Source organism: Sabethes cyaneus, chromosome 1 (genome assembly GCF_943734655.1).
Source record: "Sabethes cyaneus chromosome 1, idSabCyanKW18_F2, whole genome shotgun sequence".
In the NCBI taxonomy this organism is placed as follows: Eukaryota; Metazoa; Arthropoda; class Insecta; order Diptera; family Culicidae; genus Sabethes; species Sabethes cyaneus.
Window position 1 is genome coordinate 144,139,359 of NC_071353.1, and position 19,331 is coordinate 144,158,689.

The 19,331-nt window shown below is 38.0% G+C and overlaps 1 protein-coding gene across 2 annotated transcripts in view; it reads left to right on the forward strand.

Annotated features, from left to right (window-relative positions):
- LOC128739068 (proton channel OtopLc) overlaps positions 1 to 19,331 on the forward strand; it is a 95,357-nt gene that overhangs the window by 35,773 nt on the left and 40,253 nt on the right. For both annotated transcript variants that reach the window (XM_053834525.1, XM_053834526.1), the window contains exons 2-3: positions 184 to 409; positions 478 to 674. In XM_053834525.1, the coding sequence (XP_053690500.1) occupies positions 227 to 409; positions 478 to 674 (380 nt within the window). In that variant the 5' untranslated portion in view covers positions 184 to 226. The remainder of the gene's footprint in view (positions 1 to 183; positions 410 to 477; positions 675 to 19,331) is intronic.

Genomic DNA, 19,331 nt, shown 5'->3' on the forward strand with positions numbered 1-19,331 from the left:
GTTTTAGGCCGATGACACCATCATCGTCCTTTGGTGATAGAGAATCGCTGAGCGCAAAGTTCAAGCATGGGCGGAAAGGCAACTTTTGCAACTGGCCAAATGTCAGTGAACTTATTCTTTTTTGTTTTTTTGGTGCCTGATCTGAACTTTTATCGTTTAATTTTTTCCTTTCTTTGCTTCCAGCACTGCCATTAGCTGTTAGTTACCGACGAGCTTCGTGCACGGTATGATACGTTGCCCTTATCTTCATGAGATGCATGAACGACTACTGGGACCAACACCACGCCGAGTGATACCGATAGCCCTCCCCCCCTTGGCGAAACCCGAAAACACAAACATCATGGACCGCGAGAGTGACTGTCTGCTCGAGAGCAGACCCGAAAGCCGACAAATCGGAACGATGGTTAAGGTGAGGGTCGCTCTGGCAACCCTGACAACCAGGGTTTTAAAATATTTGTTCTTTCTGTTCGTTCATAGTTGAACCCGGACGGATTCGGTTCGCACACCACACCGACACATCACAAAACGCCGCTAGTGCCTTGCAACGGAACCGATGACGACGACACGGACGGTGCACTCGGGACCACCGTCAGCGAGTCCGAGGACGACGACGGAATCCACCTGCGGACGCACATTCGCAAGATAATCGAAGGTCGCAAGCCAAAAAATGCCAAGTAAGTGTCCCACCGCTCGGTTTTTTTTACGCAGATTTACTCAGAAAAAATAACCCTTGTGCACGATTTTGTCACGAAAAAAAAACAGCTGCTTCTGGACCTTTTGGTTGCCACTGTTGGCCAAGAGGGAAAAGCGTCGGAAAAGGTTAGCATTCCAGTCAGTGTGTAGTCTTCTGTCTTGTTCTCGTGGAATAGCTCCATTCCATGCGGTTCACTCTTCCTTCATCGTTGCACCCGTTCGTTCTTATCACGGAATTAACTCATTTGCATATTCATGTCACGGCATACATCTAGTTTAGTTTAGTAGAATCACACATTGGGCATGATATTGCTTAGTTTAATACCGAAAGTTACCAATGGAACTATTTTTCAATTTGGGAAGAAAAACTGGAACTTGAGAATAGTTTCATCAATTTATTTTAAAACAAAATTAAGATTGTGCGATAGTTACAGAGTACTCAGTAATTGATTTGATTCGGATCGAATCAGAATTCTATGCTCCAGTATATTGTGGAACGTACTAAGCTTAAACTAAACAGTTCAACTTAGCCCCCTGGAGAAGCTCCTCCCACCAACAAATTTTAGGACAATGATTCATAGCAATTTACCGCTTCTGTTCCTTTCCTGTTCACTGTACGGTAAAAAATCGAAAGCACAATTGCTGACGGTCAGATTTCAAATCCTTTTAACGAATCCCCATTGCAGTGGTTTCGGGCTTCGTCAACATATTTGCGACCAAGGTACGCGATATCAACGGACACTGGCGGTCCGTTAATCCGGATCGCTTCACAATGGTCGATCTGCCTTTGGAATCGTCGTTCAACGCAGCGACCGATATCGTATTTCGTCTATACACTCGCGACCATTATCGCGTTGAAGGTCACGTTCTTCAATTAGCCGATTTGGTCTCGATTGAAAATTCCTATTTCGATCCACTAAAACCCACCCGATTCACCGTTCACGATTGGTGGGGCAACGGAACGTACGGTATGCATTTGGAGATTCGCGAAAGCTACTTCGCCGTTGGGGATTTCAATGTCATCTGCGTCGATTGGGAACGAGGAGCGCACACCATTAACTATGTGACAGCTCGAAATCGCATCGAAGATGTAGGTCGCAGCATAGCTGCGATGATCGAAGTTCTGGAAAGTGTGAATGGTCCTTTGAATCGTACCGAAATCAGTTTGATCGGTCATGGACTTGGTGCTCATGCGGTAGGAAGTGCTGGCAAGTGGTTGAAGGGTCAAGTTGGTGCCATCTTTGCACTGGATCCGTCCGGTGCCTATTTCACGGCCGAAGACCGTGATTTATTGAAATCCAATGATTCCCAGTATGTGGAGGCACTGTACACAAGCACCGCGAGCTACCGACTACCGCTGGGACAGGTTAATTTCTACGCTAATGGGGGACAGAGCCAGCGAGGCTGTCACGGTGGCAAGAACGGAGAGGAATGCTCGCACCATCGCGCCTATCTGCTGTTTGCTGAGTCGCTGTCCAGTCCGGTGGGATTCCGAGCGATAAAGTGTTACTCCTTTGATGAGGTGATAGTTGAAAGATGTACCTCCAGCGGACAGGACGCCCGGATGGGCGGTGAACCGTCGAATCTCGGGTTGAAGTTGGAAGGATTGTATGATTTTTCTACAAATACTGAACCGCCGTTTGCTAGGGGATGATGTTAGACGTTAAACGGTTGCGGTTGTTTTTAGAAAAATAATAATCCAAATATGGATTCAAAAGATGATTACCTATCACTTTTCATTCTCAATTGAAACTATAAAGCTAAATAAAACTATAAAACTACTAATCTATAAAACATACTATAAGTTTATAGCTCTATATATGTATAAAAATAAAAATTACAGATAACATTTAAGCAACCAAAATAAGTCTTTCAAATAAAAATTGAAAAACATAATTTAAGAACCAAACCAAACTAAACAAAACATTAAAAGTTGAAAAATTCAATACTAAAATGAAGAACATAAATAATAAGGCATGGAAATAAAAAAAAAATCAACGCAAATGAAAATCATGAAGAAAGCAATATTTAGGACAGCCAGGAAAGAAAATTTATAATATCATGTGAAAAATTTTAAATAAAAAGTAACATGAATTTAAATTTAAATTCTAAAGTAAATAAAAATAAACATGTATTATGAATTGAAGATAAAAGATAAAAAAAGAAAAATAAACTAAAATTTCAGAATTTACAAATTGAAAATAGAAATGAAAATTGATTCAATTAGAAATAGGAACGCTGTACAAAAATAAATGAGAAAGAAACAGCGATTGGTTTAATAAAAATTGAACGATTAGGTTAGAAAAATTGAAATAAAAAACTATAAATCAAAATTAATTGGTTAAAACTTAACGTAGAAGTAGAATGGGTAGCAAGAAATGGAAAATAGAAACCAAAACAAGAAGAATAAAATTAAAATGAAGGTAACTTAAAACATACGACAAAAGTTAAAGTTTTTAGGAGCGTCTTAGTGAAATACGAATATTTAAATAAAATTAAAAAAAAATTTATTCTCGATTAAAATCCGCTTCTTTGTTACAGGAATTTTGAAAAAAAATTCTTTGTATGAAAAGACTAACAGAGATTAAGGACAAAATACAAAAGACAAAAGACAAGCGACAAAAGGCAAAAGGCAAAAGACAAAAGACCAAAGACAAGAGACAAGAGACAAGAGACAAGAGACAAGAGACAAAAGACAAAAGACAAAAGACAAAAGACAAAAGACAAAAGACAAAAGACAAAAGACAAAAGACAAAAGACAAAAGACAAAAGACAAAAGACAAAAGACAAAAGACAAAAGACAAAAGACAAAAGACAAAAGACAAAAGACAAAAGACAAAAGACAAAAGACAAAAGACAAAAGACAAAAGACAAAAGACAAAAGACAAAAGACAAAAGACAAAAGACAAAAGACAAAAGACAAAAGACAAAAGACAAAAGACAAAAGACAAAAGACAAAAGACAAAAGACAAAAGACAAAAGACAAAAGACAAAAGACAAAAGACAAAAGACAAAAGACAAAAGACAAAAGACAAAAGACAAAAGACAAAAGACAAAAGACAAAAGACAAAAGACAAAAGACAAAAGACAGAAGACAAAAGACAAAAGACAAAAGACAAAAGACAAAAGACCAAAGACCAAAGACCAAAGACCAAGACCAAAGACCAAAGACCAAAGACCAAAGACAAAAGCCAAAAGACAAAAGACAAAAGACAAAAGACAAAAGACAAAAGACAAAAGACAAAAGACAAAAGACAAAAGACAAAAGACAAAAGACAAAAGACAAAAGACAAAAGACAAAAGACAACAGACAAAAGACAAAAGACAAAAGACAAAAGACAAAAGCCAAAGACAAAAGATCAAAGACAAAAGACCAGAACCAAAAACCAAATACTAAAGACTAAAGATTAAGGACAAAAAACGAAAGGCAAATGACAGACGACGGCCGACAGACGACAAACGAAAGAAGATTGATAAAAAAAAGAGGAAAGAGGAAATGCAAAAGACAAAATACACAATAGAAAATTAAATATATAAAGAAGTTAAAATAAAAAATCAAAAGGAAAAAAATGACAGTCAGAATTTTTGATATGAAAATATAAAATACAAATTACAAAATGCACAATAAAAATAAATAAATAAACAGAAAGCAAAAAACAGAAAACGGACAACAGAAAACAGAAAACGGAAATCAGAAAATAGGATCTAAAAAACAGAAAACAAAAAAGAGAACACTGAAGACAGGAAACAGAAAACAGAAAATAGAAAACAGAATGAAGGAAACAGAAAACAAACAACAGAAACCAGAACACTGAAGAAAGGAAACAGTAAATAGAAGACAGCAAACAGAAAACAGAAAATTCAAAACAGAAAACAGAACACTGAACACAGGAAACAGAAAACGAAACACAGAAAACAAAAAGCAGAATAAACAAAACAAAAAGAAAATAGAGAGCAGAAAACAAAAAAACAGCGCGAAACACAGGAAACGGTACACAGAAAACACAAAACAGGCAATAAAATAAACAGAAAACAGAGAACACAAAACAGAAAATCTAACACTGAAAACAGCAAACAGAGACAGCAGAAAACAGAATTCAGAAAGCATAGAAAAGAAAATAGAAAACAGTAAGAAAAACAGATATTGAAAAAACAGATAACATAAAAAACTGCAAACAGAAGCAGGAAACGGAAAACAGAAAACATAAAAAACTGCAAACAAAAGAGAAAACATAAGCACAAAAACAATAAACAAAAAACAGAAAACAAAAAATAAAATATAGAACACATAAAAAAACTGCAAACAGAAAAGAGAAAACTGAAGCAGAAATCGGTAAACAGAAAACAAAAAATAGAAAACACAAAGCATAGAAAACAGAAAACAGAAAGCAGAGAGCAGAAAACAGAAAACAAAAAACAGAAAGCAGAGAGCAGAAAATAGAAAACAAAAAACAGAAAATGGAAAACCGAAAACAGAAAATGAAAAACCGAAAACAGAAAATGAATAACCGAAAATAGAAAACAGAACACTGAAGACAGCACACAGAAAACAAAAAACAAAACGGAATAAAGAAAACTGAAAACAGAAAGCTGCGAACAGAATGCAAAATACAAATAAACCAAAGTCCCAAACCCAGAATTCAAAATGTTAAATCTTGAATTAAGATTCGAAAAAAATTAACTATCAAAAACCACTATCCACAATCCAAATCCACAATCCAGCCGTGGGTCGAAAATTAAATGTCAAAATCGTAACTCACAGACCAATTGAAATTCAAAAATCGGAAATCTTAGACTGTAAATCGAAAATCAAAAATCGTGAATTGAAAATGGAAAGGTGCAAAAATGAAATTAAAAAACGAAAATCAAAAATCAAGAAATTAAGGCCAAAGTTTAAAAATCTAAAACCGAAATCAAAAATCGAAAACGGAAAACAGCAAATCGAAAATAAAATAAAGCAAGGAAATAGAAAAATGAAAAATAAGTGAAAATGAGAAATGAAAAATGCAAAATAAAGAATGAAAAATACAAAATCAAAAATGGGAAATGAAAATTGAAAAATGAAGAATGAATGACGAACGAAGAATGAAGAATAAAGAATAGAGAATAGAGAATGAAGAATTAATAATGAAAAATGAAGAATAAAGAATGAAAAATCAAGAATGAAGAATGAAAACAGACAAATGAAAAATGAAGAATAAAAAATGAAGATTTGAGAATGAAGAATTATGAATGCAAAATGTAGAATAGAGAATGAAAAATGAAAAATGGAGAATGGACGAAAAATGATGAATCAAGAATGAAGGATGATGAATGAAGAATGAAGAATGACGAATCAAGAATGAAGAATGAGGAATGAACGATGAACAATGAAGAAGGATGAATGAAGAATAAAGAATGACGAATCAAGAATGAAGAATGCTGAATGAAGAACGCAGAATGAAGGATGAACAATGAAAGATGAAGAATGAAGAACGAAAAATGAAAAATGGAAAATGAAAAATACAAAATCAAAAATGAGAAATGAAAATTGAAAAACGAGGAATGAATGACGAACGAAGAATGAAGAATAAAGAATAGAGAATGAAGAATGAAAAATGAAGAATTAACAATGAAAAATGAAGAATAAAGAATGAAAAATCAAGAATGAAGAATGAAAACAAACAAATGAAAAATGGAGAATAATAAATGAAGAATGCATGAATGAATGATGATTGCAAAATGGAAAATAGGGAATGAAAAATGGAGAATGGACGAAAAATGATGAATCCAGAATGAAGGATGATGAATGAAGAATGATAGATCAAGAATGAAGAATGCTGAATGAAGAATGAAGAACGAAGAATGAAGAATCGAGTATGAAGGATGAGAAATGAATAATGAACAATGACCAATGAGCAATGAAAAATGAAGAATGGAGAATCAAGAATGAAGAATGACGAATCAAGAATGAAGAATGAAGAATGCTGAATGAAGAATGAAGAATCGAGAAATAAGGATGAGAAATGAACATTAACCAATGCGCAATGAAAAATGTAGAACGAAGAATGAAGGATGAAGAATGAAGAATGAAGGATGAAGAATGGAGAATGGAGAACGAAAAATTAAAAATGGAAAATGAAAAATACAAAATCAAAAATGAGAAATGAAAATTGAAATACGAAGAACGAATGACGAACGTAGAATGAAGAATAAAGAATAGAGAACGAAGAATGAAAAATGAAGAATTAACAATGAAGAATGAAGAATAAAGAACGAAAAATCCAGAATGAAGAATGAAAAGAGACAAATGCAAAATGGAGAATAAATAACAAAGGTAAAAATGAAGAATGGAGAATGAAGAATTATGAAAGCAAAATGGAGAATAGAGAATGAAAAATGAAAAATGGAGAATGGACGAAAAATGATGAATCAAGAATTAAGGATGATGAATGAAGAATGACGAATCAAGAATGAAGAATGAAGAAAGAAGGATGAGGAATGAACAATGAAAAATAAAGAATGAAAAATGAAGAAGGATGAATATAGAATGAAGAACGTAGAATGAAGAATCAAGTATGAAGGATGAGAAATGAATAATGAACAATGACCAATGAGCAATGAAAAATGAACAATGGAGAATGAAGAATGAAGAATGCTGAATGAAGAATGACGAATCGAGAAATAAGGATGAGAAATGAACAATGACTAATGCGCAATGAAAAATGAAGAACGATGAATGAAGGATGAAGAATGAAGAATGAAGAATGGAGGACGAAAGATGTAAAATGGAAAATGAAACATAAAACATGAACATTGAATATAAAACAAGAAACTGGAAACATAAAACATGAAATATGCTTTGATTAAACGACGAATTCTATTTGTAAAATCAAAACAAAATTTAAGAATTTAAATTGTAAAAAATACAGAGAAACCTTAATATCAAAACTGAATTCATAAAAATCAAGAAATTAAAGCCAAAGTTTAAAAATCTAAAGCCAAAAACAAAAATCGAGGATCGAAAACGGAAAACAGAAAACGGAAAAATGAAAAATGAAAAATAAGCGAAAATGAGAAATGAAAAATGCAAAATAAAGAATGAAAAATACAAAATCGAAAATGGGAAATGACAATTGAAAAATGAAGAATGAAGGACGAATTCATAAGGTTAATAAAATATATAAAAGATATAAAAATTAAAAATTTAAATAAAAGATTAGAAAAAAATAAACTTTGAAAAGGAAACAACAAGCATTATAGTAGGCAAACACGAAGGAACAAAAACTGTTATATAAAAAAATAATCTGAACCATCAAAAATTTAAAAAAATTAAGGTAAACGATTAAAGAACAGAAGTAAAACCAAAAACTACAGAATAAAAGAATGACCTTAAAAATAAAACACGAAGCAAAGCAAAGCCTTGGGTTATTGGGACTTTAGCAGCAGAGAATAGAGAATAGAGAGTAGAGTGCAGAGCGAAGAGAGAAGAGAGAAACGAAAATTGATAATTGAGAATTAAGAATAGAAATAAAAGGAATTAAAAAATTCACAAACCGAAAATATAAAAACAAAAATAAGTTAGATGAACCAGCCTATGGCTGAAAAACTCAAATATAAAGAAAAAATCGGAAATCTTTACCCATAAAAATGAATTTCTGCCTGCCTGTTTGTCTGTCTGTCTGTATGTTCCTTATAGAATCGAAAACTACTGAACCGATCGGCATGGAAATTTGTAAGTAGGGGTTTTTGGGGTCGGGGAAGGTTCTTATGATGGTAAGAGACCTCTCTTAGTGGGGGGGGGGGCTCCCATACAAATGAAACACAAATTTCTGCATAATTTGGGAACTAATCAAGCAAATGGAATCAAATTTGGCATGTGGGGATTTTTGCAGCCAAGAATTTTTTCTATGATGAATTAGGACCCCTTATCTTTTTAGGAGGGGGGGGGGGCTCCCATACAAATGAAACACAATTTTCCTCATAATTCGAGAACTAATCAAGCAAATGGAACAAAATTTGTCATGTGGGTGTTTTTGAAGACAAGAATTTTTTCTATGATGGATTAGGACCCCTCCCCACTTTAGGAGGGGCGGCTTCTATACAAATGAAATACAAATTTCCACATAACTCGAGAACTAATCAAGCAAATTTTAATTTAGATATTAAAATTTGATTCCCCACCAGATTCAGACTGAAAAAAATAAATATAAAATGCTTTAATAAGATGTGACGGATTTAAAATAAACTTGCCGAATGCTTTCGCCACACTTTCCACAGCGCACGGTTTAATCAGTCAATCGCTGATAAGACGATTTATAAAATCCTTCTCTGCCTATCTGACTACCAGCAGTCAATAATTAAATAAGTTACGTTTGATATCGCCACCATGGTCCGAAAGCTGTTGTTTCTGCTGCCATTGATGATGATTCTCGCCGCGCTGCTAGGCTGCGTGAAGGCAATGCAGTTTCCGGAAGTGTGCCATCCGACGTGCGATCGATGCTTCGATACCGGTGGCGAATGCTACGCGAAGGGATGCCCTGCCGAGTGTTGCCAGGCGGCAACTGAATGCGAACCTCAGACCCATTAGGCCATTGTACCGTCAATAAAAGTGTGACTTTAACTTTACAACCCCTGGTTTCTAGTTTTCTAATCCATAACATCCCAGTGCAGTCAGCGGTGCAGTGAAGCAGTGTGGACGGGGGTGGGAGAGTATTAATAAATATAATCAATGACCTTCAACTTGAACGACGGAGTCAGGAACGTGTGCCACGTTCCATCCTATGTCAGAAGCTATTCGGCCGGTGCCGCTCATGGGGGAGGACTGGTTCCCATGTGGTGATTTCATTAGTTAGGCCGCCTGTTAGGCTGTCGAGCGTGTCGTCGTCGCTATTGTTGAAATGTTATCCTCGCCCTCGCCCTTGGTTTTGCTCTGTCCGCTTCGTGCTGCTGTTGGCTTATGCGCTGAGGGAGGAACTGCAAGTGCAATTTAGCGGTGGTTCGTATGCGCCCTTCGAAAGGGTCGCCGCCGCTTTCGACGGTCGGTGATGCAGTTTTCCTCCAGAGAACAAAAAACCCATGTGCATTGATAAGCTTCACGGTGTAAAAGGGGGAGATTTGTTGAGGATTTTATGGTTATCCCTGACCAGGATTGATGGCAGTGATTTACTATGACATCTTACGGTAAAAGGGCCGAATGGAATCTGTAAAAAAGTAAACAGATCACTTTTTTCACTTTCGACTGGCTAATGAATTGCAAATAGACGATAAAATACGCAAACGACTTTCAAATTTACTGTAGAAAGATTTTCGCCAAATTCAATCCGTTTACTAAAGTAAAAGTAAAAGTTAAGTTAAGTTAACCAAACAATTTTCAAATTATATTTTTAATGATAGTAAAGTTTCTCCCAAACTTTAAACATAAAAGCAGAGCAAAAAATCGATATTTGCTACCCTTTGCTGCAGGTTCCGCAGGAACACCCTCGGGATCTTGCAGTTTCTGTCAGTCCTGACACGCTAGCCTTCCTCAACATCGAGTGCTCGCTCCTCTGTTTTCCAGTTCATTCCCGGTTAATACAGAATTTCACCCAAACTCTGTGATGTGAAAAAAGTCTTGCAAAATCGCGTTGCCGTAACTCACTCTCTGGTTGCTCTGGTAGCTCACATAGGCACTGAGCTGAGTGCCACCCAAGAACCGATGCTCTCGTCGGACGTCCGTACTAGGTTCCCGTACCTACGGAAGGAGTACGGGAACCGAAACAAAAACGAACCGAGGGGAAAAATCAATAGCACAAATTTCCATAGTCATCAGCAAAAAATTTGCTACTTTAAAGCTCTTGATTACCTCGTGACGTGAAAAGTGGAAAGTGGCCACTCGAAACCGTTGGTTGGTTGGTTGGCCGCGGTCTACTCTTCTTGGTGGCACTGAAAGGATGAAACAACTGCGCTGCAGACGAAAGAGCATCTTCAGCGGACAAAGGATTCCCTCTGTGCTAGTGCTGCTCTCGGCTGCGGCTGCTTTCCCGGGTTCAGGCAGCATTTTATTCAACACGAGTAGCACTAACTGCTGCTGCACATGAATGCATTCGAGGGTGCTCCTTCTTGCCGACCTTTTACGAACGTCCGTTCAATCTATGGCTTGATATGTCTGTAGTTGCGGATGTACGTACGTACGCATGTTTCGCGGTTTTTTGCTTTTTATTTATCGAATAATCGGTTCGTTCAACCGGAATGACCGACCGAAGAGCTCCGGAACGAGTGGGTTAGAGAAGCCGGTAGTATGAAACAAAGGATCCCATCTGGTGAAGATTTTAAATTTGTTTTTAATAGAGGATTGTTAATTCACGAACGAAGATTTGCCATTATTATTAAGGCGCAGTAGAATTGAGTTTTGATTTGATGAATTTTATGTCAAACTTTACCTATCAGGGCGGAAAATTGGAACATTTTTGCGGCTGATAGAAACATCCCATTTTTCCAACCAGGATTTTGAACTATTGTGATGTCTTCCAGTTGTTTTTTTATATTCCGCACTTCGTTCTTTTGGCAGTATCACCATAAAGTGAAAAAACTGTTTTTATCCGAGATTAAGTGTCGGTGTTTTTCACCCTTTTGTTCCTTTTATGCTTTTTACCACTTTTCAAACAATCTAGTTATGTTATTCTTGTTTCCTGCTTACATAATTATTTTCTGTCTGCCTTTATTTATGCGAACTTCATTTCCTGTCTTCTTGTGCCGTTCAATTTGTATCACCAGGTCCGCTATTTTGTAGTTTGTGTTTCCATTTTAGCTTTTCCGTATATACACTCGTACCTGTGCTAGTACTTATAGGTGTAGACTAATAGTTGTAATAACTTCAAGGCATAAATCTCTTCATTCGACTTACTCGAATCAGTGGTGGCCAGGGTGGCCAGAACATTCTACGGCCTGTTATCCTGAGCCGGAAGTCTAATCCCGTCTTGCGGTCGCTCGCTTGAAACGTCCATTTTTCGTCCGTACCCATCCCGAAGGGCTTCTGCAGGATTTGTCTGCGAAAGCGTAGGTTTGGTAAAGCACTCCTCAAAAAATGGTTTGGAGTAAGCGCCTTTGCTTCATTGCGTAAGTGTTTTATGTCCTCCACATTGATAATTGCGGTGCCTAGGACCTCATCCGTAAACCGTCTTCCGTCGTCGAGCGCAATAAGCGCTTCTTTCACTGAGCCCACAAGGCGCTCCCAAATCCCTCCCAAGTGAGGCGCAGCGGGATGATTGAAACTCCACCTCGTCTTCGCATTGGCGATTTGGTCATCGTACTCATCTCCGATACTTCTAACGGTTTCCATTATCTCTTTGCTGGCTCCCCTTAGATTAGTTCTGTTGTCCAAGAGAAATGCACCAGAAATTTCTTCGAATTCGACACTCCGTTTCGTATGTGGGATCCGCCTCGTGCGTGAATGTGTTTCACTTCTTGGGTTCTACGGACCGCTTCTTCGATAGTGTTTGCACTGCCATAATGCCGCCGCCTCTGAAAACTCCGTCGCAAACTGCTGTGCTTTTAGGTTCTTAATGAACTGCGTCCAACATGGTGAATATGTAGCGCCTAATGTTACCACGTCCATCACGTACACTTGCAGTGCCCCCGTTGGGTCGGTTCCAAATAGGAATCGAAGTGCTTGCTTATGCTTAGCTACTATCTTGATCTGCTGATACATCTCCTGGATGTCTTCCCCAAATGCGTCCGGACCTTCCCTGAACCCACAGACAACTTTCGGAAGAGGCACTAGCACATCCGGCCCCTTTAACAACTTCGATTTCAATGGTATACCACCCACCGAAGCAGCAGCGTCCCACACTAGGTGTACTTTAACGGGCTTCCTTGGGTTCACCACTAACGTTCATTGGCAAATACCACATTTAACTCGGTGTTTTCGCCATTTCTGCAGCAGAAATCTTATGCGCGCAGCCCTTGACTTGATATTTGGTTTTGCACGTTCTGATTCAACGCTGGATCTGTTTCCAACTTCTATTGAAGTGTTCTCATCTTCCGAACGGCCATTGGATAGTTATCGACCGGAAACCGGCAACCGGCGCGTATGATCTCTCCACAGTAACCCCGTTTCAAACCGATTTCCATTCATTGAAAAACGCCACGGTATCCAACTATCCAATAATTATCCAACATCCCTCACCGTTGAGCATACCATTCTCTGCCTTCTGCCCTCTGCTCCGCAACAGTGTAACATGGGATGATGGTTTCCCTGACCATACCGTACCGTGCATCACATCCTTGACACGCAACGTCCATTACCATATTTCTGAAGACAGCGTTCGCATAGCTTCTGCTTTTCAACCTCGTGCAACTGTTCTGCAATATTCATTCTCCTAAGCTCGTCACAAAACTCCACCACCTCAGACACAACGGACACAATTTTGTTCATGAAATTTGTAAACATTCGCAACGGACTCTCTACCTTGTTGCGCTTATACCGAACCCAATTGAGCTTGTAAGTTGCTGGAAGCTTGTCAACTAACTCCTGCACCAGCATCGCACAATGGGCAAAAACGAGCTTCTTCTTCTTCAGCATAGAGCCGGGGTGACTCGTGCTGTTTCAAGCACTCGTCTCCATTCAACTCGGTCTTGGGCCGCTCATCGTCAATTTCCTAGTCGTCTCAGAAGTTGCAAATCGCTTTCGACCTGGTCGAGCCATCGTGCACGTTTGGCCCCTCAGTTCCTGATGCCGGTGGGGTTGTTGAAGAGGACTATTTTCGTCGCATTGTCGTCCAGCATCCTTACGACGTGTCCGGCCCACCGTAGCCTGCTAACTTTCGCTAGATGTACGATGGGAGTCTCTCCAAGCAGTGCCTGTAGCTCTTGATTCATACGCCTCCGTCACTCTCTGCTTTCAGTTTGTACTCCGCCAAATATCGTCCGCAGCACTTTCCGCTCGAACACGGCAAGGCACTGTGGGCCAGAAATTCAAACTTTGGGGACAAAAATATTTGCGGTTAAACAGCATGTCTCAGCTCAATGTGGTCTTCGGCAACTTTTTGAATAAAAAATTGATGCAATATTCCTCTTCAATGTGCAAAATGTTGTCTAGAACATCACATTCAGTTGTCTGTTGAAATAAACATGTTACAAGAAGAAATGTGATTTGAGGAGTCGTTTATAAACAAACGTCTATGCTGAAAATGGGTAAAAGGTAGAAGTTTGATATCTTCAGAAAAAATACTTAAAATTGGTTTATCTTTAATATTCTGAAACCAGAAAGGTGAAAAAAAATTTACTCAAAAAGTTATTACTTAAATTGTTGTTAAAGTTACACGTAAATATTGGACAACCCCTTCAAAAGATGCATCATTTTTTTATTTAAAAAGGTGCCGAAGACTACATTGAGCTGAGACACGTCGTTTAACCGCAAATATATTTGTCCCGAAATTTCAATTTCTGGCCCATAGTGCAAGGGCGCGCATGTCCTCCGTGAGCAGCGTCACGGCTTGAAGTCCATAAAGAACTACCGTTCTAATAAGGGTTTTGTACATTGTTCGTGCGACGGCGTATGCTTCTTGATCGTAGCGTTTTACGAAGTCGAACGAAAACGACCAAAAACGAGCTCATAATCCCAAGAATTAGAAGCCGCTGGTATGGAATCTTACAAGATACCTATTCCTATCTAAAAAAATACAGGAAATTGATTGGTGATGGTTTCATCCTGCGCAGACTTCGGGAAGTGGTCCATTTTTTATTTTGTTGTTCACAGTCTTCAATTCTGTACAGACTAGTGTTACTATCAACTTAAATTAACAATTGCCTTTCTAAACCTACTTTTACTGATATTGAAGTCAAACACGTGAGATATTTCGTTAAAAAGCCTACAACAAGCGTGCAACGGGTTATTCTGACCATACAACGTTCGGTGCGTTGGAGGCCTAAGCAACGTATAATTTCGCAAATTCCGACGAGGTGCATGAATGTTTAGCTGCTCCAGGAGGTAACTGCAATCCACAGTCCCTTTTAGTAGGTGGAAAATAAACAGTCTGCGTGATACCATTCTTCTTTCAGCTAGCGTACTAAGTCTTATTAACTGACAGCGATTTTCATAAGACGGGAGCCGTATCGGGTTCTGCCATGGCAAACGGCGCAGTGCAAACCGAATGAATGCACGTTGAACGCTTTCAATTTTAGTAACATGCGTAATAGAGACCAAATGGAGACCAAACCGGTGCTGCATACTCCAGAATACTGCGAGCAAGAGAGCAATAGGGCGTTTTCAAGGCATAAATATCATCGAAATCAGTGGTATTCCTTCGTATAAAACCAAGAATGGCGAAAGCCTTAGATGTAATTGTACTAATGTGTTAGTCAAACCTTATCTTGCTGTCGATCGTAACACCGAGATCATTGATAGAGCTGCAGCGTTTTATATCGTTATCATGTATCTTGTATGTAAACTGATGCGGGTTACGAAGGCGGTAGAAGGAAATAATGTTGCATTCCGATATGTTCACTTCCATACCGTTTACAAGGTACCAATGCAGCAAGTTGTTTATGTCGCGTTGCAAAGCATCTCCGTCGAGAGAGGATGTAATGGTTCTAAAAATTTTTAGGTTATCCGCAAATAACAATTTCTCCGATTCGATGCAATTACAAATATCATTCACAAGAAGCACGAAATTAATGGTCCTAGGATACTGCCTTGGGGTACTCCGGATGGAATAAGAAAGCAATAGGATTTAATTCCTTGAACACTCACGGAAGCAGTCAAAGCTTTTTGAGACTTGAGTTCATTTCACGGGCGGCAAATAAGTTTTTATACTGTTCAATTCGCTTTTATCACGATTTTTGGGGATAATAGGGCAAAATGGACCACTTCCCGAAGTCTGCGCAGGATGAAACCATCACCAATCAATTTCCTGCATTTTTTACATAGGAATAGGTATCTTGTACGATTTCAAACCAGCGGCTTCTAATTCTTGGGATTACGAACTCGTTTTTGCCCATTGTGCATTGGGTTATTCAAATGGTCCTGTAGACCGCTGGCTCCGAGATGGTCGTACAGTTGCTTGACCATAATCCCGAGCTGGAAGAATGTTTCCAAACGATTCGATTCTGGCAATGGTGTAATCTTCATCTTCACTAACAAAGTCTTAGGCAACTTCCCCGGCTTGCCGAACAGATTTCGACGGTCTTGAATCACGTCCGGAACAGAGTCTGACATCACCAGCCAGCCGTCTCCTAACTGCTTCGAACGCATCACCCATCAAGCAGTCCTGTAACCGCTTTGGATTCTCTAGATTCGAAAATCCGCGAGCTTCTGTCGTATACTCAAAACTACTAATGAACAGGGGCCAAACTTCGGGTTCCCCTTTAAACTTAGGAAGACCATGGAACACCGTCTTCCGAGCCGAGCTGACAACTGATAGTGAACTTATAAAGATACTGATAATCTGCTTGATGACTGGCCAGGTGGGAGAAATATTTTCAGACGCTGCGTATGATTCAGTCAAACAAAACGAACTGAGGCAAATAGTGGTAGAACATGGTTTTCCGTCTAAACTTCTAAAGTTAATCTGATTCGTACGACACTGAACGGGTCAAAATCTATCTGTCATACATGCCGAGATTCGAACATACGGCGGCTGGCTTATTAGACCAGCGTCTTACCTCGAGGCCAACTGGGAGGCGTCTCCTCCATCTAACTAAACGAAACTCCTAAATGAGTTATAGGCGCAGAGGAGTTCGTGTAGCGTACCTGCGGTCTCGAATTTTTGGAATTGGTAGCGCTCCTGTTAGACGATACAGTTCCGTCGATCGTTGCTGCTTGTTCTGGTCTAGAAAGAGTCACGTGGCTATTGTTCGACAAAATGATTTCTGGGCTCTTCGCCTATGTGCGCCTTACTGGGATGCAGCTTTTGCCGCTTTTATGCGAATTGGGAAGCGGCTCGACAGGCTGCTTTGCCATTTGACCACGTCACCGTACGGAGGTTCTCCGTACAGCGAATCGCTATCGAGGTTGAAGATGTTCTTCAGCTTCTAATTCATCGTTTAAACCCGCACCCCATGTAACAATTCAAGTTTTATTACCGTCTTATAGCGTTGTTTATTTTCGATTTTGGTCACAAAAACCCTACATAAGAGCTTAATAAAACCCTTAGAGTTACTTGGAACGATTCATACGCAGGCTGTTCAATACCATCATGTGTAATTTAATTAGAAGCCCTGCTCAAGCAATAATGCCTAGAAACGGATCGCATTGCATCAAAGAACGGAGTCCTCTTGCGTAATCCGGCCTAAACGAAGCATACATCCAATGCGGCTTGCTACGTTTTACGATAATCGGCGCAGAGGAAACTCGACTGGGAGCATTACATGATTTATAACAACCTGAATGCCTCTCAACATTCGTCCCGGAGGAGTTCATTTATCATTTTGTACAAAGTCTGAATAACAGCCACAAAGAATCGTTCAAATTTTGCTTGTTAACCAACCGCAGACGACCGAATGTGATCAGTGTGGGGGTTAGATGCCCCCGGTACAGAATATCGCTTATCCCAGCATCAGAAGATGCCTCGCGCAATACTGTTTTAATCGAACGCGGTTGTTTTAATCGAACAATTGTGCCGTGCTAGTTTTTCTTTTCGGTACGAATGCAGAATCGCCCATGAAAACCGAGCAAAGTAATTACGGAACGCGAGTGAAATATAGTTTGTGAATTTTTTTCTTGGAAAAATTGATAGATGAATTAAATGATGCGATAAGATCATTGCTGAATGATCTATATGGTTCGGAATGGCCATAAATGAATTAAATGATGCGATAAGATCATTGTTGAATGATGTATATGGTTCGGTACAACCATAGATGAATTAAATGATGGGATAAGATCATTGTTGAATGATCTATATGGTTCGGTACAACCATAGATGAATTAAATGATGGGATAAGATCATTGTTGAATGATCTATATGGTTCGGTATGACCATATATGAATTAAATGATGCGATAAGATCATTGTTGAATGATCTATATGGTTCAGAATGACTATAGATGAATTAAATGATGCGATAAGATCATTGTTGAATGATCTATATGGTTCGGTATGACCATAGATGAATTAAATGATGCGATAAGATCATTGTTGAATGATCTATATGGTTCGGTATGACCATAGATGAATTAAATGATGCGATAAGATCATTGTTGAATGATCTATATGGTTCGGTATGACCATATATGAATTAAATGATGCGATAAGATCATTGTTAAGTGATCTATATGGATCAGAATGACCATAGATGAAATAAATGATGCGATAAGATCATTGTTGAATGATCTATGTGGTTCGGTACAACCATAGATGAATTAAATGATCCGATAAGATCATTGTTGAATGATCTATATGGTTCTGTACAACCATAGATGAATTAAATGATGGGATAAGATCATTGTTGAATGATCTATATGGTTCGGTATGACCATATATGAATTAAATGATGCGATAAGATCATTGTTGAATGATCTATATGGTTCAGAATGACTATAGATGAATTAAATGATGCGATAAGATCATTGTTGAATGATCTATATGGTTCGGTATGACCATAGATGAATTAAATGATGCGATAAGATCATTGTTGAGTGATCTATATGGTTCAGAATGACCATAGATGAATTAAATGATGCGATATCATTGTTGAATGATCTATATGGTTCGGAATGACCATAGATGAATTAAATGATGCGATAAGATCATTGTTGAATGATCTATATGGTTCGGTACAACCATAGATGAATTAAATGATGCGATAAGATCATTGTTGAATGATCTATATGGTTCGGTATGACCATATATGAATTAAATGATGCGATAAGATCATTGTTGAATGATCTATATGGTTCGGTACAACCATAGATGAATTAAATGATGCGATAAGATCATTGTTGAATGATCTATATGGTTCGGTACAACCATAGATGAATTAAATGATGCGATAAGATCATTGTTGAATGATTTATATGGTTCGGTACAACCATAGATGAATTAAATGATGCGATAAGATCATTGTTGAATGATCTATATGGTTCGGTACAACCATAGATGAATTAAATGATGCGATAAGATCATTGTTGAATGATTTATATGGTTCGGTACAACCATAGATGAATTAAATGATGGGATAAGATCATTGTTGAATGATCTATATGGTTCGGTACGACCATATATGAATTAAATGATGCGATAAGATCATTGTTGAATGATCTATATGGTTCAGAATGACTATAGATGAATTAAATGATGCGATAAGATCATTGTTGAGTGATTTATATGGTTCGGTATGACCATACATGAATTAAATGATGCAATAAGATCATCGTTGAATGATCTATATGGTTCGGTACAACCATAGATGAATTAAATGATGCGATAAGATCATTGTTGAATGATCTATATGATTCAGAATGACTATAGATGAATTAAATGATGCGATAATATCATTGTTGAATGATCTATATGGTTCAGAATGACCATAGATGAAATAAATGATGCGATAAGATCATTGTTGAATGATCTATATGGTTCGGTATGACCATAGATGAATTAAATGATGCGATAATATCATTGTTGAATGATCTATATGGTTCAGAATGACCATAGATGAAATAAATGATGCGATAAGATC